Source organism: Dermacentor silvarum, chromosome 1 (assembly GCF_013339745.2).
Source record: "Dermacentor silvarum isolate Dsil-2018 chromosome 1, BIME_Dsil_1.4, whole genome shotgun sequence".
NCBI lineage: Eukaryota > Metazoa > Arthropoda > Arachnida > Ixodida > Ixodidae > Dermacentor > Dermacentor silvarum.
The window spans coordinates 145,138,640-145,165,628 of NC_051154.1; the positions used below are offsets into that span (position 1 = coordinate 145,138,640).

General features: G+C 47.6%; 2 protein-coding genes across 3 annotated transcripts in view; both read left to right on the top strand.

Moving 5' to 3' along the window:
* Positions 1 to 1,943: 1,943 nt before the first annotated feature.
* On the top strand, positions 1,944 to 2,408 carry LOC119464191 (uncharacterized). The gene has a single exon (XM_037725095.1). It carries the CDS (start codon positions 1,944 to 1,946, stop codon positions 2,406 to 2,408), a length of 465 nt encoding a protein of 154 aa, XP_037581023.1.
* A 4,186-nt stretch (positions 2,409 to 6,594) lies between these two features.
* Positions 6,595 to 26,989, top strand: part of LOC119436197 (uncharacterized) — a 47,018-nt gene continuing 26,623 nt past the window's right edge. Inside the window, exons 1-3 of one of the 2 annotated variants that reach the window (XM_049656189.1) lie at positions 6,595 to 6,831; positions 16,203 to 16,406; positions 21,554 to 21,652. In XM_049656189.1, coding sequence (XP_049512146.1) covers positions 6,709 to 6,831; positions 16,203 to 16,406; positions 21,554 to 21,652 — 426 coding nt within the window. In that variant the 5' untranslated portion in view covers positions 6,595 to 6,708. The remainder of the gene's footprint in view (positions 6,832 to 16,202; positions 16,407 to 21,553; positions 21,653 to 26,989) is intronic. The other variant, XM_037702975.2, reaches the window with a different exon arrangement.

The following is a 26,989-nucleotide window of genomic DNA, read 5'->3' on the forward strand; positions in this document are numbered from 1 at the left end:
AGCCATAAAATTAGAACTCTCGAAGTGGGTGGAGAAAAACGATGTAATGGAGGAACTACAGAATGGGTTCAGGCCAGGCAGACGCTTAGAGGATAATATGTTTGTACTAACTCAGTGCATAGAGATTTCAGTAGCTCAGAAAAGGCCTTTATTGATAGCATTTCTAGATATTAAAGGAGTTTATAACAACGTAGACAGGGAATTGTTATGGGATATTCTTCAACACGAAGGCATAGATGACGATTTCGTGGAGCTGTTGAGGGAGATATATAGAGAAAACCAAGTACAAGTGGTATGGGAAGGTCGAAAAGGTAATGAAATGGTGGGAATTCACCAAGGATTGAAGCAAGGATGCCCTCTGTCACCATTGTTGTTCACACTTTACGTTAAGGCTATAGAAAGACGACTGGAAAACAGCGAATTAGGTTTTGATTTATCCTACATGCGTAATGGACAAATGGTGCAACAGAAGGTCCCTGGACTTATGTACGCAGACGACATTGTGCTACTAGCGGACAATAAAAAAGATTTACAGATACTTGCGAATATCTGTAGCAATGCAGCGACAAATCTAGGCCTTAAGTTTAGCACAGAGAAATCAGGAATTATGATCTTTAATGAAGAGACGAGTAACTTCGTGGTGTCAATTCAACAGCAAGTAATACCCATAGTGAAGCAATATAAGTACCTCGGCGTACACACAAACGAGGGAAAGAATTACTCATGCAACCACCAAGATAATCTGAAAATAAAGGGGAAGCGGAATGCAGCAATAATGAAACGCAGAGCACTGTGGGGCCACAATAAGTATGAGGTGGTGCGTGAAATCTGGAAAGGAGTAATGGTGCCAGCGCTAACATTCGCAAATGTCATTCTATGCTTAAAATCGGATATCTTGTCGGATTTAGAAGTTAACCAAAGATCAGTAGGCCGGTTGGCTTTGGGAGCCCACGGTAATACCACAAATGAGGCAGTGCAGGGTGACATGGGTTGGGCATCTTTGTAAGTCAGAGAAGCACAGAGCAAAATTAGTTTTGAAGAAAGGCTCAGGAACATGGATGAAAATAAATGGGCGGCTAAAGTGCACAAGTATCTCTACATGAAAAGCCTGGACACAGAACGGAGGAAGAGGTCAAGGAAGTTGGCAACCAAGTACAGGATAATGGAAACTGTAAATAGACAACCAGGAGTCATCAGAAAGAAAGTGAGAGAAATAAAGACCTTGAATTGGATGCAAAGAATGGAAACAAAAAGGACAATGGAGATTTACAAGAATGAGAAGAAAGAAATTAGAAGGGAAAATCTATACGATAACACAAAGGGCCTTGCTATTTGAGGCCCGAGCCGGTTGCCTAAGGACCAAAACATACCGGAGCAAATATTCGGAACTAGATGAGGCATGTGTATGCTGCAGATCCAGAGACCACTCAGCACATCCTTATGGAATGCGACGGGATCCACCCAGCGAGAACCGTAGGTAACGTGCAACTCCCAGAAGCGCGTGGGTTTAAAGTGGAAGGAAACATCAACTGATCAGCCGTAGAGATAAGCAAGAGACGATTAGAGTACTGGTGGAAAAAAAAGCAGGGAAAAGATGGATACGACCTGATCTCTTAAATCATAGGTAGCGGTACAAGGTAAATTTTTAAAAAGAAAAAGAATAATGAGAGGTATACAAAAATGCTAGATAAAGAACATGTATAGTATACCTGATTAAATCAAGCAGGCTATGTGACCATTTGTCGCCGCCCCGTTTCAAAGGGGATGCCAATAAATCATCATCATCATGTGCGTGCTGGACTGTAAGGAGGCAAATTTCTTCCACATGCTGGCGTGGCTGGCGTAGTGTATCCGACTTCGCCTGCCGCGGCCTGGCGCGCCGAAAACGCTGGACTATATCTTGGCCTTTACGGACCGCCAGTTACCACTCTTTTGTCAACCGGATGATTCAGCGCTTCCACCGACAGCTCAAGGCAGCCATCATGTGCCACCGCAACTCAACCTGGCTCGATGCTCTCCCAGCCGTCCCTCTTGGTCTGCGCGCTACTTTCAAATCAGGTATTCAGGCCATACCCGCAGAACTTGTCTACGGGGAACCGCTTCGCCTACCTGGGGAATTTCTCCCCGAATCAACTCCTGACATCACCAGCTCGGACCATACAGACTTTGTCACCCGGCTCCTTCGCATAATGGGAACCCTGCGCGCATCGCCAGTGGAACCTCACACCAAGCTGACTCCGTTCGTGTTTAAGGACTTAGCAACATGCTCGCATGCCTTTCTCCGCGACGACACTGTACGCACGCCTTTCCTACTCCTTTACTCCGGACCATACCAAGTCATTCGTCGTGATGACAAGACATTCAACCTGCCAATCAACGGGAAGGACGTTCGCGTCTCCATCGACTGATTGAAGCCGTCATACATCCTCTCCGAGGATACTCCGAACCCCTGCTCGTCTCCCGTAATCCGTCCACTAAAGCCTCCGACGCCTCGGCCCGTGCCCTACACCACCCGCTTTGGACGCCGGGCACGGTTCACCAATCCTCTTCAACCATGAGGGCTCCTCTCTGCGTGGGGGAGTGGCGTGGCGAAACGGTGCGGCGCCGCTTCTGCGTCTGCGCGCCGCGTCGGTGCTTCTCAAAAAGAGCGCCGGTGAAGATAAAAACGCTCTCGCCAACAGAACCTATATAAACCATGGCCGCGATTTTGTAGCGACGCCTTATGACTTCTTTTACACTAGTCTTATCATCCACCGCTCACGGCCGGCTGATCCCGTTGATAACGCGAGCGGACCGTCGCTCTGACCAATGACAAAGCGCGATAAGCGCGAAAAGGTATTATTACTTTAAAGGCATCGCTACAAAATACCGGCCCATATCTTCACCCCGATGGGTGCTGTAATGTGTTTCGACTGGAAGAATTAAAGCCATACTTTCCCACACCAGCATAGTAGTTGCTCACACGCCGATCTATGTCTGCGGGGGCGGGCGAAGGCGGGAGCGATCGGTGACCTTCCCGAACCAATGATTGTTGTGGTTGTACTGTGGGAGCGATTTCTGTTGAGTGTGAGGCCAATGAACAACTCCTCGGCAAAAGTACTCCCAAATTCCAGACCAATTCCAGAAATTCTGGCAAAGCAGAGCTGACAGTTGATTGGACGTTATTGTGCCCTGTAGTATGAAATAATATTACGCTAAAGGTTAAAGAGATGTTTAGGGAAATCCAATTTATTGTATAGCAAGATGTCTGCGACTCACATTTTCTGTGCGTTTAATTCACGATATTTGGGCTACGAGTGGAACGAAGATATATTAGTAGAGGAATATCAATTACTGATGAAAAACCTCCCTTATACTAACTTTATTTTTAAGAGTGTTGTGTGAAATTTATGGCACGTTCTCGTCGGGCTCCAGCTCGCAACGCCTCTTCAAAAATCAAAGCATAATAGCGCGATGTTTTGACTAGCAGAAAACGTGATTTTAATGAATCTTGCCCAATCTTTGACCTTGCCTCTTCAACATTTTTTTTTTCGCCTGACAAACGTCCTTATACTTTCCGAGGTCTCTACGCTATAGCGGTAATTCAATGTACCGCATTTCTGTTACTTCAGATTAACCTATTCTATCCTTTTTATCATTTTTTTTCAGTTTTGCATGTAGAAAAAAAAGCGACACGCAGGTTCAATGCAACGTTGGACTCTAAATGATGCGAAGTTTGTCAGAGTTGTAGCAATAGCAATAGCGGATGACTCGAGCACATCCTAGTCGCCTGTAGCTGTTAGCTGTCTGCGTCATTAAGACGAAGATGATTTATGATGCTTGTGGAGGGAAGTGTGTTGACGACACATAGAAGTACGACACATATCTAAACACATTTAAGGCTCCATAACTTTTGTGTAACAGTTGCACATTCCTCCAGGGGTATTGGGTAAGAACGGGCACATACCAAACGGCACAAACCCAGTAACCTATACTAGACCAGAGAGCTGCAAGTTGTCTATTCGGGAACCCACCTAGTTGCCCAAGTTGTCCATATACATCCACAAATATAATCGGCGAGGAAACGCCGACGACCGCCAAACCCATGGGCGTGATGGACGCGAAAAAAAAAAAAAGGAAAAATGAAGCAAAGTGAGGACCAGACAGCAACATAATTTCCAATCTAAGACCAGGCATTTTAGAAATTTCGCTAAGTCGATACGCATGAACACACCCATCCTGCTTTCTTTTGGTGCCTCGCTTTTATTGGTCGCAGGCACAGGAATGTGTACGCTGCGCTGGAAAATTTAATTGAAATATTTCAGCCCAGTGAGCGTACCGGTTAACTTTATAGGCCATTTTATCTTTAACTTATCTGCTTTGGTGACTCCCATGACGCGCGATTCCAGTCTGAAGATTAATCGGAAACGAATACTGAAAGAGGTGCATCGAGAAGAGAAAGGAGAGCTCTAAAGATAATTGCAGTATTACCGCTGAGAAAAAAGCGGCGTTCGGGACTTTTTTAAGGATATGTTTGTGGGAGGTGTAGAAGTAGAAAAAGAAAAAAACTAACCAACCCTTCCCCTACCGGAAAATTGGGGTAAGCGAAGCTTGTCCTGGGTGCACCTAAACTAAGCATGACGCGACGGCTGCGACGGAGAGAACTACGTCACTGACGGTATGCCCGCAGTCCGCCGTTGTCGCTAGCGTTCGATGTCTCGAGTTTGCTCGGCGGCGTGGTGAGCAGCATTCGCCCGCCATTGCCGCTTGCGATTCTTCGAAATTAAATTACTTCAAAATTAAATCTGTCAGTTACGGTAAGACAATGAATGGCTCATACCCCCTTAAGCAATGGCTCATACACCCGTAAACGCGGCCTCCCCATTACGACGACAGAAGAGAGGTGAAGTTCTACGCTCGAATGATTAGCGGCAACGCAGCCAGCTTTGGAAGAAGACGACGACGACGAACGCGGGAGCAGTGGCACAGGCGCGTGCCGAGCACGAGCACGAGCGCGAACCGAGGGGCGCCAACGAACCAGTTGCGGAAGAAGACGACGATGCTTTTTGCGCACGCGGACGCCACCGAAATCTGCACCTTATAACAAGCTTCGATTGAAAAAGAAGAAGGTCAAGACGTGTCATTTAGAGGGATATCATCATCATCGTCGTACGACCGTCGTCATTTAGAGCCGCCCGTGTTTTGAGGTAGAAGAAGAAGGCCGTTCATGCCAGGGTTCCATTTCATGAGGCACGGCACCTTAGTAGCTCGCATTAGCCTCCAAGGAGTTCGCAAGGAGGCCGGTAGACCTTTTGAACGCACGACGGAAAGCAGGGGCCCCGTCACGAGACCCTCTGAGCCTTCGGAGCACCGGCGAGACCATGGGTGGAGCAACGTCGGCGCCGGAGCTGGCGGCAGTGGCCTGGACTCCCCCGGACGCTGCAGCCATGAACGAGATCGCGCCGCCACCAAAGTACCGGCTCAAGCTAAGCTGCGATTTGCGCTCACGCGCCGACGCTCGCCACCCTGGACGCCTTCCTCGTGTTCGCCGCTATCTCGGTCACGCCGGCCGTCCCCGCGGACGCAACGTACTTCATCTTCATCACGGGCCTGGTCTTCTCCAGCATCGCCAGCGTCTTCGACAGGCCCGGTGGACCACACAGGCTTGGGCCACCAGGGTCATGCACCAGCCCCAACACCAAGGTGGCTTCTTTCACTTCATCCGCCGCCTGCTTGGTGCGTGATGACATGGGGCGCCAAGACCGGACATGCCGAAGGCGAACTGGTGGCATTACGTTAACTTGATAGCTGTTCTATCGAAAAAGTTTTTAGATTTTTGTAATATGATGCAATAGTTCAACAGTGAGATGACGCTGATAAAATTTTTCTATCATGGCTTTCGGTGTTATGCTCTGCTTTTCTATCATGATTACGTCACGCTGTTACAAATTGTTTATTATTTAATGTTATATAGGCAGTGTTTTAAACGTTTAGAACAGCAGCGGGGAAAATGCGATTGTTTTTTGTAAGGCCAATGAAAGCCGCAAGTCTTAAGATAACACTACGGAGATGTGCTGTAATATCTGTACGTAGATACTTGGTCATGGCAGTCAGATGTGCATATCAAAATTCGATAACTTGTATTATTTTAACTATCTCAAGACTGCTTCCTTAGGGCCCGGCCGCATGCAGAGGCCCCGCGCCACGCCTTTTCACGGGAGGGTGCCGCATTAATTAAACAACGGCTGCATCCGCTCGAGGGAATTAACTGCGTCTCCCGCAATCTCGCATCCGGACCAACGCCGTTCGGGCGATGTAGGGCGAAGCTCTGCTAGTCGCGGGTTACCATCTGTCGGCGAGGGCCTGATATACGAAAGCAATTAGCAAGCCCCACGAAGGCCCAATATGAGACTCTCGTGCCGAAGGGCTCGCTCAGGAATGCTTCACGAACGAAAATATCTTCGCGCCTGAAGGGGCACGATAAGCGCGGCGGGCCCGACGGCGCGCTAGGAAAACAAGCGCCCGGCGGCGGATGCGCGGGTGCTTACGACAGGCGCGTGGGCGTGCGCCTGGTTGAAGGCAAGCAGGCGCGCGGACCACCCCCCCTCCCTGCCTACCACTCGAACCATCCGCGGCCGGAAGAAACGGCGCTGGCGCAGCGCTCACCCGAAGACCCCGGAGGCCGACGGCAGACGCCGCCGCCGCGCGGCGGGACACACGCAAGCCATCATGGGGCTGCCCCGGCTTGACGTCTGGTTTGCCGGCGCCGACGACGACTTGCCGTCCTTCTCGTTCGCGCTCTCCCTATCGTTCCTCAACTCGCCGTGCGGAATCCTGACCATCGCCGAAATCGCAAGTAACACCTCCTTGCATCGCCGCCGCATGCTTTTCCCGCGCTAACGTGCTGCCGCGCGGGAGGTTGGAAAAATAACTCGAGAAACACGGCTCCTCCGGCCGCACCCAGACCTGCTCATTCACCGGTTGCGGCGCGCTCCTTAGCCCGTTTCAACGTGCGATTTTAGCGCCCGTGTCGAAGACCTTAACCCGGGGGACAAATCGCCATCACATCGATATACCGCGGCGATTATCTGCGGTGCCTCTGTTCTTCCCGCGTTTCGTGGCGAGCCTGGAGAAGGCGCGCGCTGCGTGCGTCACACCGTCGCTACGTGTTGCTCGAAACACGCCGGTGCGGCGTGGGGCGACGTGCGCGCGGACGAGCACCGGAATAGGAATCGATATATCGATTCCCGTTCCCCCTCTCCGAGACGTCGCACCTCGCTCTCCCCGCGCCCGTGCTTGGCGCATCAGCTCAGAGGCGGCGCGGTGTGACTGCACGTTGTTTCTCAGTCGCTCGGTCTGTCGTTTCCTCTACAACGAAATTTCGCGAAATCCAAACTGTGGTCCGCCAGCTATCAAAATGTATGCTGTCCTCTGCACATGTGCTTGAATCAGATTCTTTCAAGTCTATGTTGAAGAAGGTTATAAGAAATTTCCTGGGCGCAGGGGCAAGGAACGTGTTACATGTTGACATGATGTCAAAAAAGAAAATAAATAAATAAATAAGATACAGCTGTGACCGGAGGGGGTTTTTCGCACTAACACGATTTCATGTTCGTGCGGGAAATACGTCCGTTCCCTATTGCGTTAATTAGCAATTAGTTCTTCAAGCACTGATTCCAATAAATAACTTATCACAATTAATTACCATGCTGCTCATGATAGGGTTACTTTTGGGCCAACCTAGCCTACAGAAAATGTGAACTATGCTACTGCTAATCCTGTATCCACCTACCGTTACTTTGGATTAATATAACTGCAACATTATCTTGGGCACCACATATCAAACTAATAATTAAGGGAGATGCGCCTCAGAGATTCATTTTCGTTAATAATAAAGCCAATTGAATGGAATTTATGCATCATACAGAGTTTATACTCTCCTATTTTGAATATAATTTCATTTTCTCAACATTCTGTGTGCTTAGTTTTCTGTGCTTCCTGGAAGTGGGAAAAGTAAGGTTTCTAAGGCCTGGGCTTCACATCAGGCCAATGAGAGTGCCATAAAATACCTGTATAGCACCTTAGAAACAAGTAGGTAGTTGCAAATGAGCACAAGATTATTTTCTTTTTTCTTTATTATTTACTTTTCTATATATTCACTATAGCTATGGAGAACATTGACGCTTGATATCCTAAAATGCACATGACGATAATTGCTGCAACTTACAATGAAGAAGATACTTGCATTATGTACATGGAAGATGTGGCTGAGATTCAGTCACATTAGGTACAATAATTTTTGTCCACAATTAGTAAAAACAGCGTAAAATTAAGAAAGAGAAAAACGAAATTGAGAGCTTATAAACATGCTTATTACTATTGCAGATTATAAATTTGCATGAAGTTTGGCCGAATGCCGACCATGTCTTTCCAGACGAAGCGTAAAACTTCGAAATTCTCCTGCCACGTAGGTGGTGCCCTCGGGACTCTTACAAGCTTCCTCCTCCAGCCGGGCTTTCTTTGCTACACTGCTGTGACGAGATTTAGCTTCAGCTGCCTGTGTTCTAAACTTTTTTTGTATTCTTCTCTGGTGTTCTCTGTCGTTGCCCAGAGCCATCAACTCCCGGGTTCGAAGGGCTACCAACTCTGGCTATAGAACCTTCTCAGAGCCATTGTGGCCTTTGTGGCCTCTCTTGAACCACAGTATGGCTACAGAAGTGGTCGCCTCCACAACAGGGCGTGAAGGAAATATTGTTTTGGGGCGCAGCAACCAAATCTCGATGCTAAAAGACGCCGCCGCATTTTGGGGCTTACCTGAATACAGCGAAACAACAGCTTTTCGCTTGTCAGCATCTGATATGTAGGCAGCATATAGCCTTCGCCTAAGCGCATGGCGGAAAGTAGAAAATGAGATGGTGCCAACTCAGCTAGTACTCGCGCGTTGTTGCACCAGGAAAGCTCATAATCTGGGAAAAACTTGTGATTATGATCCTTATAGATCAATTTGAGTGGAAAAATGAAGCCCCTACAGCTACCATGCCTCACTTAGAATCATTTTTCGCAATGTTTTGATTGGAGAAACGCCTTGATTATTTGACACACGAAATAAAATATTGAAGAGTAATTCTGCGATCGAAATACTTAAAAAAAGATTGTTTTAAAAGAAAATTCCGAATTTTCAGCCCTTATCTCCCCTTAACAACGCAAGCCGCATGTTGGAATATCTTCGACGTGACAAGCTACAAAGAAAACCCATGCGTGTTTCTCAGAAAGCGGAAGACATTATATATATATATATATATATATATATATATATATATATATATATATATATCTTCTTCCACGTTGCGAGATTCCGCAGAACTGATTTGCCATATTCAGTGCTTCTAGTCGATTAGTTCGCGCTCGCTCTAAAATCTGCTAGCCTCCTGGTTAGCTCAGATGATCGAGCAACCGCCCCGGAAGGGCGTTGGTTCCGGGTTCGATCCCCCGGACCAAGACGAATTTTTCAACTGCGTAGCTTTCTTTCTGAAAAAAAAAACAAAAACCGTATGGTTTTTCGTAGCTTCGTAGCTTCGTGCTACTGTATAAGGCGGATGACAATTTTTCCCTTGCATGAACTTAGCTTCTTCCATAAAGTTTATTACCCATAATTCCTTACATCACAAAGTCATCGCGATGACTATATTACCGTTCATTTTCTATTGATCATCGAAACGAAGTTCCGTGGGCTTATATTCGGTGCAACAATTTGTAAAACAAATCTTTGCTCCGAAATTCGAAAGACCGAAATCATCTACCCGCGGAAATAGGGACAATAACCGACTGCTCAATTTGCAGGCGAACTTTTTCCGATTTTCTTCACTTCGAACAGTGATGAATGTCTTGTATAAGATGTTACAACGATATGAAGCAAACGGACATTGAAGCCGTAGAAAGGCTAGGACAAGTTAACTGTTATTAAGGTCTAAATCCGAGCTAGTTGATAAGACATCTTAAAGTAAAACAGCGCGAAATACGGGAGAGGGATAGTGGTTGGCGCTGGCTAACATCGCTTTGGCTAACTGGCTAACAGCGCGAAAACAGTGCTTTAATGTTGAAGTGCTCTGCCCTGCTTGTTTACAACAAGCAAGAGGCGAGCCTGAGACAGCCCGAGCGCTCGGGCTGGCGTATACACGTAGTTTTCTCCAAGCGTTTTCTTAACCGTTGCGTTCGCGCGGTCCGCGCTATCATTGCTTAATTACTACCGTAGCACATACTCAGGTGAAACTAGGGCGCGCCGAAGTCGGGGCTTTCCAATGCTGTTTCGACCGGCCGCAAGTAACGCGATAGCTTCGCTATGCAGAGAACGCTTTCACAACGATAAGTATGCCGTATAAGCACTCCCACAACAGTCATTCTGTTCTTAAAGAGAGACAGTAAAGTGAAAAGAGTAGACTTTCAAAACTCGACTGAAAGCGGTCGATTACTAATGGAACAAATGAAGACCAAACTTCCTTTTCTCAAATTTCGCCGACCTGCGGCGGCATCGCATCGATGTAACAGGCTTCGAGGTAATTTAGACTATATATATAGCGGCGCTGTTTTTGTGCTGTTAAGCTACGAAACAGTTTGCCAAGTCATGTCATTGATAATAAAAAATCAATGTAATCTTTTTTATTGATATGTTATTATGTGTCCCGGAGCAGGCACTGGCAAAATCCGTGACGTTACACGAAGCCGGTGCGGGTTAATTTGAGGCCGACCGTCGCTGTTCCTCTTCAGCGCCTTTTTTTTTTCTTTTTAGGGGCGAAGCTCCTTAAAGCGGCACCCGTTCGTCCCTCGTCGTAGTAGTAGTGTGTAACCAGTCTGAGAAAAATGAGAAAAGAAATTCCGAAGTTGTGTCCGTAGCGCGGAATCGAACCAGGGACCCTTCGCTTCCGAGCGCGCGGCGTTAGCCCACTACGCCACGAAGCACACATAGACACAAGCACCACGATGGCAATAAATACCCAACATTAACGAAAGGCCGCGTTTCTAGCGCGTTTCTAACGCGTTTGTGCTAGCGCGTTACGGCCCGTGTAAGAAGCTGGTGTAAGACGCTGTGGCCTCTCCGCCTTACCTTCAACGCGTTTCGAACGCGCTGCCCAAGGCGGTGGCAAGTCAAGTTCAAGTCGAGGAGCGTTTATGAATACGGGGGGTATACTCTCTCAGCAGTCATGTGATGGCGTCGGCAAACGCGGTGCACGTTCCGGCATGTGTAAATGGCTGCGTAAGACGCTGTGGCCGCTCCCCCTTATTAGAGAGTACTGCACGTCTCTAACGCGTTTGTGCTAGCGTCCCCTTAAGCGGGAGATCCGATGATTCCCTCCGGAGCTTCGCCCACTCATCATCATTCACCCCGTGGATATGCTGTGATTTTTTTTTGGCTTACACAGCCTGCGCTCATGTAGAGGCGGGCCTTCTTGGTATTCGGGAAGTGTAATATGCCGATCTATAACTGAACTTTATTTTACTATTTCGTGAAACGTTGTTGACGTCAAGGCGTACAGACGAAGTATAGTATACGCGCCATACCAGTCACAAATGACCCGAAGACATGATTTTGGCCATCATTGGCCCATTGTCCCATAAAACCTCATATATCATCATCAATACATGATTGCCAAAGAGAGGCAGACCTTTTCCACCACTATTTAAAACAGTAAAACGGACCACCAGCACTAACAAAAAAAAAAAAAAAAGAAAGAAACGAACATAAGGGAGACGGTGAGAAGGAAACGGCGCATCGCTTCGTGTCTGGTTCTGAAACGGCCGAGGAGGGTTTCAGGAAAACTCTCTGCGCGGGCTATTGGCGACGCATAACAGGTGTTTACGCTGTTGAAGGTATCCTATGCACTACCCGGATATGGTTGAGGAAAACAAGACGAACATTTTTTTTTCTTAAGAGACCGCGAGTTTTACTAGTTCGTTTTAACAGCGGAGCTGTTTAAGCCGGCCGTAATTTGTGCCGCGAGCCGCAAAACCTCGCCGAGCTATGACGTCACTGCGTTGCCTAGCAACCCCATACCAGCTGTGCGATAGCGCTTCGCAAGACTCCGCGCCTAGACACTGCTTAAAGGGGTTGAGACACCAGATTTGTGGCTCGCGCGTTCTTTGTATCAAACGTTTCTTATTGCTCCAGGAAGCATGATACATGCTCGCAGATTCATATATTCTAGGCAAATAATTTAATATCGCATTAATTATGTGAACGATTTGCAGTTTCGGTATGTGGGTGCCGAGTTGGACAGTGACGTAACTATCTAGGAAGCCTGTTCACGTCGGCCCACAAAGCTGTGAGGCACGCAATGCTACATCGTCTGCTCTCGCACTCACGTTCTGTACCAGCGCAGGCACACAAATTTTTACACGCCGACAGTTGTCATGGCTATAGCTGCGGCAGCGCCGATTCCGACTCTCCGTCTGCGTCCGATGCTGCTCACTACACTCTAGACTCGAGGCTAACTAAGCGTGCCCGGTGGTGTGGGCCACCCCTCATTGTACGTCACTCTAATGTGGTATGACGTCACTTAAACTTTCGTTACGCTTCCAACACAGTGACGTCGGTACCAATCGCGCTAGCAATGAGTCTCGATCGCGAGAACGAGCATTTAGGCACTCTTCGGTAGCGAATTAAAATATTTTTTAAACGTTTGCTGTGTCCAACACTTCATGTTGAGTGTCCTTGCATACAGAGGAAGCCTACAGCAGGCTTTTTTATAGCCTTAAAATTTAGCGTCTCAACCCCTTGAGCAACGGAGCTGTTCAAGCCGGCCGTAATTTGTGCCGCGAGCCACAAAACCTTGCCGAGCTATGACGTCACTGCGTTGTCTAGCAACCCCATACCAGCTGTGCGATAGCTTCGCAAGACTCCACGCCTAGACCCTGCGCGCAGCGCGTCTGCTTCGCTTGCCATGAACATTCCGTGTGGCAGGTGTGAAGGCTGGGTTGCTAGTGTGCGGGCGGTAGTAGCAGCCATGGGGAGACCGAGGAAGAACCGCACTCCCGAGGAAGAGGCCGCTTTCCGGGAATCACGGCGCTTGGCCAAACAAGAATACAATCGCCGGCGTCGAGCTGATCCTGCACAGAGAGCCGAGGAAGCCTTAGCCAAGCGACGGCGCAGTGTCAAAGCTGCGCCTCGCTTCTCCTAGCTCCGGCAACGCTCCTCCGCCGCCGCGCCAGCGATGGCGTCACTGCGCGTTGCATAGCGCAGCTTGCAACACCGACACCGCGTTCCAATGCCGACACCGCGTTCCACCGCGTTGCAATGCCGACGCCGCGTTCCAGCAGACCCGCTCCGTCAATGCGGTCGCCTAGCAATCACTTACCCAGCTTCGCCCAGCCATGTCATTCCTTCGCGCCGCAATTCTTGCTTTGCTTAGTCATGACAACACTTTGTGAAGCTTGGCCATGACGTCACACTGATTATAAAGATCATGTCGCCGCGACGGCGACACACCTAACTCTTGTAGACTTCGCACTAAGTAAATGTAACATGGGACGGCCGAAGAAGTATACAAGACTCCCGAAGAAGAAGCCGCTCAGCTGGAAGGTCGTCGTGCCGCCAGCCGAGAACGAATGCGGCGATTGCGTGCTAATCCGGAGTATCGCGCCGAAGCCGCTTCTGTTAAACACGCCAAGGCTAGTAAAACCTGGAAGAAGCTATAGGTCGATCACCAGCTCCACTGTTTATTTACTCCAGCCTTGCACCACTAGTGCAAGCTGCCCACTAGTGCAAGCTGCCCACTAGTGCAAGCTGCCCACTTTTTTTTTTCGCGCTGAATAAACAATGTGTGTTTTTTTTTTTACACGCTCTTTTCCTTTACCCATGCCGTTTTGAATCGGAATTCTCGGCGTGAGAATACATGGAGCGGAGGGAGGGGCGTCCTTGACTTGGGAGAACGTAGCGAAGGCACACAACGTCACCGAAGCGTTCTGTCTATACGAATTGGCGCTGGATCTGTGTGTTTTCAGTGCATTTGATGGACAACGAATGATCGTATCTGAACAGGCAACGCGCAGTCTCTAGTTTCCTCGCTGTGTTTTAACAGCGGAGCTGCTTAAGCCGGAGGTTGGCCCGTATAGCGTAGACCAGAAACTGCGCCTGGCGATGACGTCACTGCGCGTTGCCTAGCAATCACTTGGCCCAGCTGCGCCTCGCTTCGCCGTTGCTCCGCACCGCCGCGCCGAGCTGCTACGACCGCGCACGTGCTCCTACGACCGCGCACGCGCTCCGTCTAGCCATGACGTCACTTCGCGTCGCCTAGCAACCACATGTGCTTCGCTTCGCCTAGACATGTCAACGCTTCGCCAGGCAGCGTCTTGAAGCGCGTTGTGCGGTCAAGCGAGAATCTGCGCGTCGGCGGCGAGCCGATCCGGAATACCGTGCCGAAGCTGCAGCCGAGAAGAGGCGTCGTCAAGTCGAAGATCCCGAGTTTCGAGAACGAGAACGCGAGAGTCTGCGTTTGAGTATCCAGCGTTGTCGGGATAGCGACCCTGGCTGTAGCTTGGTCGATCACAAGCTCCGCTGTTTGCTCCAGCCTTGCACCACTAGTGCAAGCTGCGCTCACGTTTTTTTCTTTTTTTCATGTGCGGAGCATGCTGTCACTGGTGTGCGCAAGTGATATCCTCATATAGCGGATAATGACCCTCTTACAGTTGTTCTTTTCTAAAAACTTTTCCCCCCATTTTGGTTTCCCGCTATAAGCGCGTGCGTGTTAAAAAGGGTGTCATTTTCCCCCAAAACCTCTGTTAAAAACTGTTTCATCCACTCGCTAGGGAACAGTAAGGGAGCATAGACTGGTAACATACAGAGTACAGAACAGCATCGAAGGGATATAGTGCAGACGAGAGGCTCACCTAAAGAGACTTCAAGAAAGATAGGAGGAAAGTGCGCTTGAGAACAGAGACTTAAATCGCGATGAAATGATTATACTGGCACGCCTTACATATAGTCGCTCCCGAAAATCAAATGTAATGGCGCCCTGTTATATCGGCGGCCACAATAGTATACCAGAATTGGCAAGACGTCAGCTTCTCTGTTTATTCCTGCGCTGGGCCTTTGAGCGGAAGAAACGAATTTTTTTTATTTTACTGATTGGGCTTCTTTACTGATTGACTTTGTGTATTTAGGTGCGCCCGGCCCCCAGATTAAATTTATTTGTTCTCGTAAATAAACCATGGACGCAAGAAGGTCATAGAAAACATTCCAGCCATTGGAGGTTTCAGAGTGTCGCGGTACGGCGTTTGCCTCATGGCCTTTCTTGAGCGAGCTCTACGATGACTACCGCTTCGCCTCCGGCCTAAATGAGCACCATACGGGGTGATCATTTTTACGTTTCCCGGAATTAAAAAAAAAACATCGCCTGTGGCAGGTAGCATAATTCATTTCCTTGAGCTATATTATTCGATGAGACAGACATCGCTAGCACGAGAAATCGAAACACATACTCAACTAATTAAGAAAAATTCACCAGTTAAATTAATAATTTAATATTATACGGGACATCTTACAATTTACGAATTGTAGCCGGTGAGTTTGCAAGACGTATCCAGTTGAAATGAATCTCCAGGATGACACTAGTGTCGAAATATTATTTTCCAAAGTGTATGACGGAATACATGGGCGTTCCAGTTAGTATAGCGCTTCATTGCATGAAAGAGCGTTTTGTTAAAAACGTAAGTGGAACAACAGCGTACTTTTACGGCGAGTTTGAGGGCGCATATCTCCTAACTGGTGTCATTCTGGAAATTCATTCCAAGTGTATCGCCTCGCAAACTCACCGGCTACAATTCGTAAATTGCAATATGTGCCGTAAGGTATTTCATTAAGTTAATTAGTGCATCTTTTTTAATAAGTTGAGTATGTGTTTCGATTTCTCATGCAAGTAATGCCCGCTCTCTGAACAATCCAGCTCAAGGACTAGAATTACGTTATCTGCAACAGGTGATTTTAAAAAAAATTGCCTAAAACTGAAAAATGATCACCGCGTATAACGCAGGCCACACGACAAGCGTCACAGCAGCTACCCACCACACAGAGCAAATCGGTTAGCGATGCGAGTGAGCAAATCTTGCACGCGTGCAGAAATTCATTTCAATGTGTTATACACTATCGCGCAATTCCGAGATGTTCTGACATCGCTTGTCCGTAGCGGTGGAGCGGAGTGTGAGCTCACGAAGCGGCCGTACACTCCTCGCAGGTGACGGGCATACTGACGTTCGCGCTGGCATACAGCAGCCGCGTCTACGTGTACCAGCTGTCCAAGCTCGTGGTCAGGGTGGAACCTGAGCCCAGCATCATCTACGTCATCTTCGTGTCGTTCCTCTACTGGTTCGTGTCGCTGCTTGTGCTCGTCTCGTCGCTGCTCTCAAACACGGGAATCAACGTGACCAGCACTCTGTTCGTAAGTCTCCGCGTCATCTTGATTTGAACGGAACGCGAAGGGGCTCCGAACGGCGTATCTAAAAGAACAGAAAATAAGTAGAAAAAAGGGTGTTTGAATAGCGAAATTTTCGAATGCGGATTGAATCGAACTCGAGAAAGAAGCCCGCAATTATTGAATCAAATACCGAATACTTTCTCATTTATAGAGGTTTTATAGTGTCCGATTGATAAAAAATAGCGGCTTATTTACATCATTCGATACATGTAATGCCGTTCAGAAGTGTATGTCGAGTGAACCGAAGGGGTTATAAATAAGAACCAATTGAAAGGTGATCGTATATCTGGCGCATTATCAGTATGACTACTGAAACACGGGAACGGAACCAGATGCACGTAGAGAGGGGGTCGTGTTCGTTAACAGAGCAAAGTGGAACACTACATCACGGGGCATCGTTTTAAAGGGATGCAAAATTGGTCACAATGCCCAAATAATAAATTGCTTTGCCGAAATCGAGGAAACAAATTCGTAAGCTGTCTAAAGGCGAGGCATCCTTACTGAGTGACTGGGAATTAGAACTTAGCTGTAGGTGACGCGTTTGCTCAGCAAGTGGTGCCTCTGGGCAGCAACCGCGGCGAGCAGAATTATTCGGAAGTGACAACTTGGCATTTGTCTTTCTCCGTGCCGACTACAATAAGTGTTCACCCTTATATTCGAACAGAAACGAACATTCAACAAGATATGTAACAGTAAATTATCGAATCGAATGTAAATCGAATAACCAAGACTTTTTAGATTCACATTCGAAAGCTAGAATATTCGCGCGCACATAAAATAAAAGTGTTTTTTTCAGAGCTTGAAATAAGCCCGCGAATACACGCGAAATTGCCGCGCGACTGGCCGCTCGAGGCACTTTGCGTGCATTCGCTGGGTATCTCTCCTGCTTGGAGGAGGAGGAATGAACGTTTATTGTTAGAAACAGCGAGAAAGTGTCCTTTCTTCGCCCTAGGTGGGCGGCTCTCTCAGTCCAGAAAGCTGTTGGCTAATGCCGTAGCCAGGGCCCGGTCAACCAGACTTCGCTGATCCTCCAGGCTCTGTGCCGTTAACATTGCCTCCCACGTTTCTTCGGTGGTTTGTATCGGTTCTGAGGCATCGTCTTGACTTGTTCTCGAGGTGTGGGCACACCAACACCATGTGTTGGAGGGTGTCTGGTACATCACAATATCGGCATAGGTATGAAAATTTAGTGGGGTGCATCCGGTGCATGATAATTCCATGGACATATGTATTCGTTCGTAGTCTGCGGAGGGCGGTGGCTTCTTGCTTGCTTAATTTTGGATGTGGTAAAGGATATTCTCTTCTTTCGAGTCGGTAATGTTGCAGTATTACGGCGTAGTTGATGGGAATGTCCTCCACCCTCGTCGATTTCCGGATCCCGTGCGGCAGTAAATCCCGGCTGGTATGCTCTCGGGAGACAGCATGTGCTACTTCGTTTCCTGCCAGGTGTTCGTGGCCTGGGGTCCATACGACGTAGGTTTTGGGTAGCTCTTGGCGTCTTGATAGCTCGTTTAGAATTTTCACGGCTGCGGCAGATATTCGGCCTTTTTGTAAGTCTATACATGCCGTTTGCGAGTCGCTCAAGGTGATTGCTGTGTCCTTGCATGTGGCGATGCCGAGGATGATGGCCACTTCCTCCGCCGTTTCTGGATTTCTGGCCGGTATGGTGGCAGCGACTAGCTCATTCCCTTTGTTGTTGGTCACGGTAATTGCGTAGGCTTGGAAAAACAGTTTTATGTAGCAAGTATTGAGCAACCGAAAGCTGTATCGGGAGTTTTTCATGTTGCTCTACAATTTTCTCAATGACACTTTTCATCTAATTATAATATTTGAGAAGTTGATAATTTATTAAGACTAATCATGCAATTAGGCGGAATGCAAAAAAAAATAATCTGAGTGTCTCCAAGCGACGGTAAACATTACCTTGGTTCGGTCCAGCTACGTGGCATTTGAATATGTTTAAATCTTGGGGCATGATAGTTGGAATACCCTGTATATACGCATCATGCTATCGTTAGTCGCATACCACTATGGTTTAGCGCCACAACTTCGAACGCTCGTGGCTATAAGACATGTATTCGCTTGTAGCTTTGTCAGAGTCCTCGAGAATATAGACTCCTTTCAGCTTCTCAGGCTCTGATGTCTCAAACGCCGTTTCCTAGATCATGGTTACCAGCTTATATTACGATCGACAGAGCAGTTTCGCTTGCTTCCTAGGAAGGTGGAGGCGAGCGAAATATATCCTGATGGAAATGTAAAAAACAATGTTTTTGTTTTCTTTTCCTTTTCGGTTCAGAATGGGTCTAATTCCTGAATGCAGAATAAGTATACCAGTGAAAACTTAGTAAGTGGACAAGTGTAAGCAGAATACCGTCAAAGTTGCTTGTTGGTAATGTGCTCAAAGTGAATTAACTTTTCAGAGCTTCTTATTAATGATCACATATAAAGCGGCTGAAAATTCACCGGAAGGGCAGAACAATTACCAAACAGTGTGCATCATTTCCTTTATGCCTAGCTCAAAAATGGCAACGAAAGCAAGCAAATGGAGGAGGAGAAACAACTTTATTTAAAAAATTTTCAGGGCGTTGTAGGTGGCCGCTTGTTAGCGGCGACCTCTTCCGCCCAGGAAACGATTCCTTTTTGTAGTTTTTCTTCAGGAGACCGTATTAGGGTCTCCCATGTCGTTTCAGAGGGAGCTGGCAAAAGCTCTCTGGGTGGGGGAAGACCCTCGCATTCCCAGAGAATGTGTCTTTGGTTGGCTATGGCATTTTTGTCGCAGTTTTGGCATATTGGGTCAACCTCCCCATCTATGAAGATCGCTAAGCGATGAGGAGTGATAATGCTGTTAGTTTGAATTCGGCGGAGGATAGTGGCCTGCGCTCTCGTAAGGTTGCTGTGTGGTATTGGGTATATTTATTCTCCTGTTCTCTTTGTATAGGTTGGTAAGTTCGTTGTAGGAAGTCACTACCTCTCCCATTGGGGGGTCCGGTTCCAAGGAGAGCGCGTCCTGGTTTGTTAACCCTCGGGCCACTTTATGCGCTTCCTCGTTACCGGGATTTCCCGAGTGAGCGGGGACCCAGACAAGATTGATTTTTGTTCTGTCGTCCTGATTAAAGTTTTTCACGATCTTGGCTGTATTTAGTCCCACACTGCCCCTCATAAAGCTGAGAATAGCGCTCTTAGAGTCGCTCAGGACAGTATGGGTAGTTGGGTTCATGATGGCCAGCGCTATGGCCACTTCGACCTCTTTGATTGATGCGGCTCTAGTAGTGTTTGGCACAATCTTATCGCTAATCAAGCTTTCTCCAAAGCACTGAACTAAAGGCTCGTGTTCGTTTTTATAAGCAATGGGGAAGGGACTCCTTGATTCAGTATCCTCATACGCCTCACCAGAATTTTTGCAAACTATATATATATATATATATATATATATATATATATATATATATATATATATACAGGGTGTCCCAGCTATCACGCACCACGATTTACAAGATGAGGAACGGCGTTGCGCGAAGCAAACCGAGTGCGTATTGTTTCCAGTACAGTGGAGTAGCCGCCAGTAATTTTTTCGTTACTGAGATTTAATTAGCTAATTGTAATTAATTATCTAAATCGAGTAGTACTGTCCTAATTATCAAAGTGTCAATGAGAAAATTGTAGAGCAACATGAAAAACTCCCGATGCAGCTTTCTGTTGCTCAATACGTGCTACATAAATGTGTTTTTCCGAGTGTGAAAAGAGCCCGCGAATACACGCAGAATTGCCGCGCGACAGGTCGCTCGAGGCACTTTGCGTGTATTCGCGGGCTTCTTTCACTCTCGGAAAAACATGTTTATGTAGCATGTACTGAGCAACAAAAAGCTGTATTGGGAGTTTTTCATGTTGCTCTACAATTTTCTCATTGACACTTTGATAATTGAGACAGTACTTCTCGTGTTAGATAATTAGTTACAATTAGCTAATTAAATCTCAGTAATGAAAAAAATTACTGGCGGCTACTCCACTGCACTGGAAACAATACGAACTAGGTTTGCTTCGCGTAACGCCCGTCCTATTTTTTAAAATCGTGCTGCATGATAGCTGGGACACCCTGTATATACTGTGTCGTCAAGTTGCAGAAACGCAAGCTGGGGCTGCGCCTGCGTTCAGAGCAGTCGTACAAGGAAACGGTTCGCTATATATATATATATATATATATATATATATATATATATATATATATATATATATATCTGTTTGACCACTTCTAGAGTACGTGATCAGCGAATCCTCGTACTGCATCGGCAGGACGCATTATTTGCGTGCAGAGGGCGTTTTTGAAGGGCAAATTTTCAAAAGTGGTGCTTCGCGTTCGACGTATGCGTCTTGCTGGCCGCCGCCCATTCGCAAAACCTCCCCGCATTTCTCAGAATTCAGGCATCTATCGACTCCGGAAGACTAACTTACGTAGCTTGCTGGCCGACCACCGCTCGAAAAACAACCCCGTATTTCTCAGAATTCAGGCATCTATATCGACTCCGGACGAGTAACTATCAACGCCAATGTTCAGCTTGTTTTCTGACCTTAGGCGAGCCGCGTTCCCTGCAGGTGAAAAAAAAAATCATACGAATAACATCGACAAGCATAACTAAGTAGAAAAAACAAAGAACGTGTTTGGCATTACCCTTCTGCGCAAACAAAGGGGAAATTCTCTGCAATCATGCTCGCCTCGTGCATAGGGGCATGCTGGGATAGCCACGGCCTTCACGCATCTGAGTGCGGTGCCGTTGTGGATGTCTTTTCGTCGAATGCCGAGCAACGTCGACAAGAACCGAGTTGTTTACAATTCACGGGGTGAGACAACAGCGCGCGAGGCTGTCTCCTCTAGACCACTAAATGTGAGCCACATTTAACGCGCCCTTGCGATAACTGAGCAAAGTGGTTGCTTGGGCTAGTTGGTGAGGTATTTCCGAGGGTGTACAACGCGCAAGGTAACAACAGGGACAGAAGCGCTCGTCCGTGTCTCCTTTTTTGTCCCATGTTGTTGCCGTTGCGCTGTACACCCTCGAATTTGCGATAACATGGCAAGCACGGCTCATGCTAAAACCGCTGTCGCATTCCGCGTGCAGTACGTTCTGCTGGAAGCCTTCGGACTCGTCTTCTACCTCAGTGGCGGCATCTCTCTACTGGCCCTGGAAGCTGGACAGAGCGTGGCGACCGCAGCTGGGGTGAGCTTCCGCAATATTGATGCTCTTTGCTGCGTGTCAGACTTGTACGTAAATATTTTTTGTAATCAATTACATTTTAATTGAAGTTATTGTAATCGGCAACTTTTTTCTGTAACGTGTACAAATCTGCTGTATATGCACGGTGACACTTATTTCGCAGCGTCAGCTGTCAAGATGAGTTTCGGCGCTTGCATTCCCTGTTCTGTCCTCTCTGGCTTTACTTCTGTCGTGTACACGTGCGCACGTGCAGCACGTACAATGTGCATGTAGCAATGCACGTGGCAGTGCTATCTGCTAACAGCTCACCCACGCTTGTGGGCCTTCGGGCGATCTATTAAACGGTTGGGAATGGCAGATGAGAAGGCGTACAGAGATGACACTTTGTATGCAGGAACCGAATAGATTTTTTTTCACGTACTTGTGTAATCCTTTAAAGGCTGCAGCGCGCTGAGTTGCTGCATTGCTCGTTGGCACGTGACGTATCCGCGAAGGCATAGAGCGCTACTGTGAAGCGAATGCAGATGAAACTAGTGGAGTGCAGTGTCTGAAGGCGAGTGTGTTAAATCACTATCACGTCAAAATACGCTTAACATTTTATGTCTGCTTGCTTTCTGAACCGAAGTCGGTTACCACAGAAGTTCCGAGCGCCGTTCAGTTCTTTGGCGTCGATGCAGCCATTGCTCCTGACGGATGCATGCGGGTTTGTCCACACGTCACTGAAGCATGCGGTGAAGTTAAGCCACGAGGAGTTTACGCATGTAGGATAAGTTCAGGAGTCACGAAAAAGCTTCGCCTTTAAGAGTAGAACACGATAGCGTTATCGGGACCCGTTCGCATCGCATCGTTCGCATACGGCAAGTAGGCTTCATTAACTGCAAAACCGAACGTAGAAAAGCCAGCTTACGAAGACCAAGATTACACCGATCCCCTTAAAGTCGGCTTCACTTTTAAACTGAAATGCACTGCTGGAAAGACGCTTTTCCAGGGGCGATATAAGTGGTCTTATATTAAAATGTGAAGGCACCTTTTTTATTATTTTATTAATTGCTTGCTATTGCCCCGACGCGCGCAGGTCTGGTAGAAATGCTGAAAAAGGGGTTTGTGTTTGAGTTTCCTCGTAGCAGAATTAGGTTTTCTCGTACATTCAAATTAGAATCCGACGCCGATTGGTAAACAATCCGACGGCGAATCCGACGCCGAATGGTAAAGTCGTACTTACCATTTTTCTGACGGATTTCACTATGAGAAATTCAATTTTTGTTCACCAAAACCTAGCACCACGTGGAGGGCCTGCGCGGTCGATGTGGTTGGATGATTTCCTCTGCCACCCGCGATCACACGCCGGTTGCCGACGCCGGATTTTCTGCGACACGGGGCCCTAAACGCTATCGCGTTAATATTTATAAAACTGACTTGACGGTTCGATGCACGAGCGTGGCGAGCATATATGCTGGCGTATGCTGCCTGAAGCACGCCAATCCAAGGCAATGGCAAGTGCGTGTCGTCTGCAGCCGACACGGCTCACGGATTCAAATTCCTCTGCAACGAAATGGTGGTGCCACGTGTCATCTCGCGGCGTGACACATGGCGAAACCGCGCGGCGGGTTTTATCGTGTTTTACCATAGCGATGACAGATAGCGCATCTGTTTTCTTGCAGTGACATCACGAGATGTCTGTGTGGGACCATAGGCTAGGCCTTCATCTCTCGATAACGAGAACCGATCTCAAAAGGCCGTCGAGCTAACGTCCGAACTTTGCTGGCGAGGTGAGATAAAGCGTAGCGTAAGTCTACAACACCATTAACTTCCCGTGAAGAGGGCAAACGGGCAGGAAACGGCCATCCGTTCGACCTGAAGCGGGCACGCATAGGCAGGCCAGGTGCCACCATGTCAGGCGATGACGTAATTTCCGTTGCATCCGTCTATATGGGAGACCTCGACAAAAACTGCTTCTGAGTAAAAAAAAAGCTCATTTGCGTGCGTATTGCAGCGATCACGGACAGAGACAGCTGAGGGTCCGTTATGTCTTGACGATATCAACGCCCCAAAACTATACTGCTGCAGGCGCTGTATAGAAACGCGCCGCCTTTAATTAGACGCGAGCACAACGCGCTGCGCGACGCGGACTGATAGGTCACGTGGGACGGCCTCCTGCTTTCCTGCTTTTATTTATGCTTAGTGCAGTTACTGTGCGCACGCGGCAAAAATGTTGTGGATTGACTTATTAAAGACAGGTTTATAACGCGCAAGGCGTACGTATGCGTAAAGCACATGGCTTAACAGCCGTGGCTCTTCAGTACACTTTGTATGTTCTTCTTTCTGGGGTTTTACGTGCCAAAACTAGTTCTGATTATGAGGCACGCCGTAGTGGAGGGCTCCGGATTAATTTTGACTACCAGGGGTTCTTTAAGGTGCACTACAACGCAAGCACACGGGCGTTTTTGCATTTCGCCTCCATCGAAATGCGGCCGCCGTGGCCGGTATTCGATCCGGCGACCTCGTGCTCAGCAACGCAACGCCTTAGCAAGCTTAGCCACCGCGGCGGGTAAACTTTGTATGTATACTCCTGGGAACCTATAATACGTATTGCTAGGGGGCGTACTTGTGCAGCAGCTTCGGTTTTGTTTTTGGAAACCCTTAAAAGTTTTTACAAGAGAATCCGGCCGCTATACGAACATATGTATCCAAGCCAGTTTTTGTTCTTTTAATTAAATGGTTTAGTAGAAGACGTTGGCATCATGGGTGATGCCGGCTACTCCTCGCTTAGCTAAGCAATATGTATCAATGTCTTCTCAGCGCATTGACACGGGCAGCACAATGACACACACAGCGATGTGCGTGTCTATTCTGTTGTCCATGTCTGATGCGCTGGGAAAACATCGGTCATGCAGCACTGACTAGCCGAACGCTCAACGTTGGTGAAATGCGTGTCAAAAATACGCCTGCTCAGGCAAATAAGCGAAAAGTAATAATCAGGGAAAATTAAAGAAAAGTCTTTCACTCATAGTTCAGATAAAGTTCACGTTAGTTACACATACAGTTTGCGCATCAAGTAGTGAATTTCTAACAAAAAATGAAAAATTAATTTGGGAACATAGCACTGGTAGTTCGCGCCCAGTCCAGGTAAACACAGTTTACAATACAGTATGGTCAAGGGACAGCACGAACTTTACAAGTTCAAGAACACATTAAGCACACTCCCCAGAAACCTAAAGGGCAGCACAAAAATAAACATGTAAAAAATACACGGACAACACGCATTGCTCTAGTATTTCTTCCAAATCGTACGATACTGCAAAACGTAAATTCATTGTAAAAAAAAAAAGTGACAATTGCAGCTCTCAGAAGACGACAGCCGACAGCTGTAGGCTCCAGCCCTGCAGCGCAGCGGCATTTCATAAGCTCTGTAAATATAGTATCGTCACCGAAATTTTGTATCACCAGGTTGCATTTAGGGCTTCATGTTGCATGTCCCGCGATGGCGTTCGCCTGCATGATCGTGGCTGGCCTGATTTTCATCGGCGACTTTTGATGCGAAAGCGTCACTAGGCCCATTGAGCGAAAAAGCCGGCGTGTGTAGCAGCGAAACGGCACCTGAATTCCCATTGGCTGCAACGCCACGTCACGAGCGCGCTTCGACGGAGCAGATACGGTGACGCGACGGGTTGTCGTCGGCGAGGCACTCGCGAGACTCGCTCTTGCAAGCCGGCGCACGGACCGTCTCTGTCACCCCCACTGGGCTTAGCACACGCCGGACGGCCTGGGTGGCCGCTGCTGCTTCCTCGGTCTCTCGTCGCGCAGCACGTTGGTGGCATGCGGCGTTCTCGATTTCTCAGCAATATCGTCCAAATGATTCCGCTCTACAGCCAACATGCTAACCTAGTAACTGTACCAAAAGTAACCCGCAATTTAATCGCAAAACTCGATAACACACCCCGCAGCAAAACTTGAAAACATTATACTCGCAGTGCAAAACTCGAAGGACCGCTCAGCGACGTACAATTGGAGATTAAGGCTTTCGCTTTTACAACTCATAAGAAGTGCTTAGCTGTCCGCGGATATTTTTAAAGGTAATGTGTAGATTGATTTGAAAATGAAAAGTTATCTTGTACAAACCACTTGGGAGTTTTGGGGCGCTATACCGTAAAATGATTCCAAACTGTTTTGATTCCAATTTCTGCAATCAGCCTCTACGATTGGTCAAAACGTATTCGGGCCACTCCCAACTTCGTCTGTCTGTCACGCGACGTCACGAAAACCGCGATAGCTCCCCATCAGATATAATGTGTACACACTGATTATGCATGATTAAACCACACAAAAGAAAAATAATCATTCCTGATTCGACGCCTTTTCACCATTAGACCTCTGCTATTGGTCCAATGTTTTCTGGCTACGCCCACTTCGCCTGTTTGTCACGCGACCTCACAAAACCGCGAAAACTCACCACGTCAAAGTGACGTGTACGCGAAAAAAAAAAGAAGAGATTAATATGCCGAACAAAAGTGAACATTTTTCTGTATATTCTGTATAGCCACAGACTGCCCCGTCCCGAAAGGAATAGAAGATGGCTGCCCGCCGATCGCTCAGGCCCTCGCTACTCGCACCTGCCGGTGAACATGTATTTATTTGCGCATGATAATCCTTTTTGCAGTGGCAGTAAAATGTTATCAAGCCCTTTCGGCATACATACGACATCGCTCTGCCAACTCTTCTTTGCTGAGGATTCTTTTTAGCGGCATTCTTATCCTTCCGTTGCATGCCTCCGCGATTTTCGACCAGCCACCGCAAGCTAGGTAAGGCGAAGCGGACCAATCGGAGAAGCCCGCGCCGCCCTCTTCATGCGGTTATCTATTTTCACTGTGCTGGCTCGGCCCCATCGAAACCCTCTCCACTAGAGCGCGCTTATCGCTTCTTGTCAGCCAATTAGATAACAAACACCTATCAGTGCAGGCAATATGTTATTCGTTTTGAAAGCGAACAAAGGTGACCTCCTATAAACGAGGAGAGTGTTTGATTGGTTTGTTCAGACAACGCTGCGGGTCACCGCCGATGCTTGCGTTGGTGGTTACGGAAATTTGACGTCAGGAGTTCGGAATCAAAACAGTTTGAAATCATTTTACGTTAGAGCGCCCTTGTTCTGTACTTCAAATCTAACCACATGCTTATAAGTATTGCATTGTGATTACGTTTGCACCATTTATATGCATTCTTTTTATAAAAAGACCAGTCGCGAACTGTGAATAAATATTGCCGGCGTCTAACTATTACAACGCGCTTGATGCATGCCAACGAAGGCAGACAATTTAATGCGTCAGCAGTGAAACTCGAGTGGCC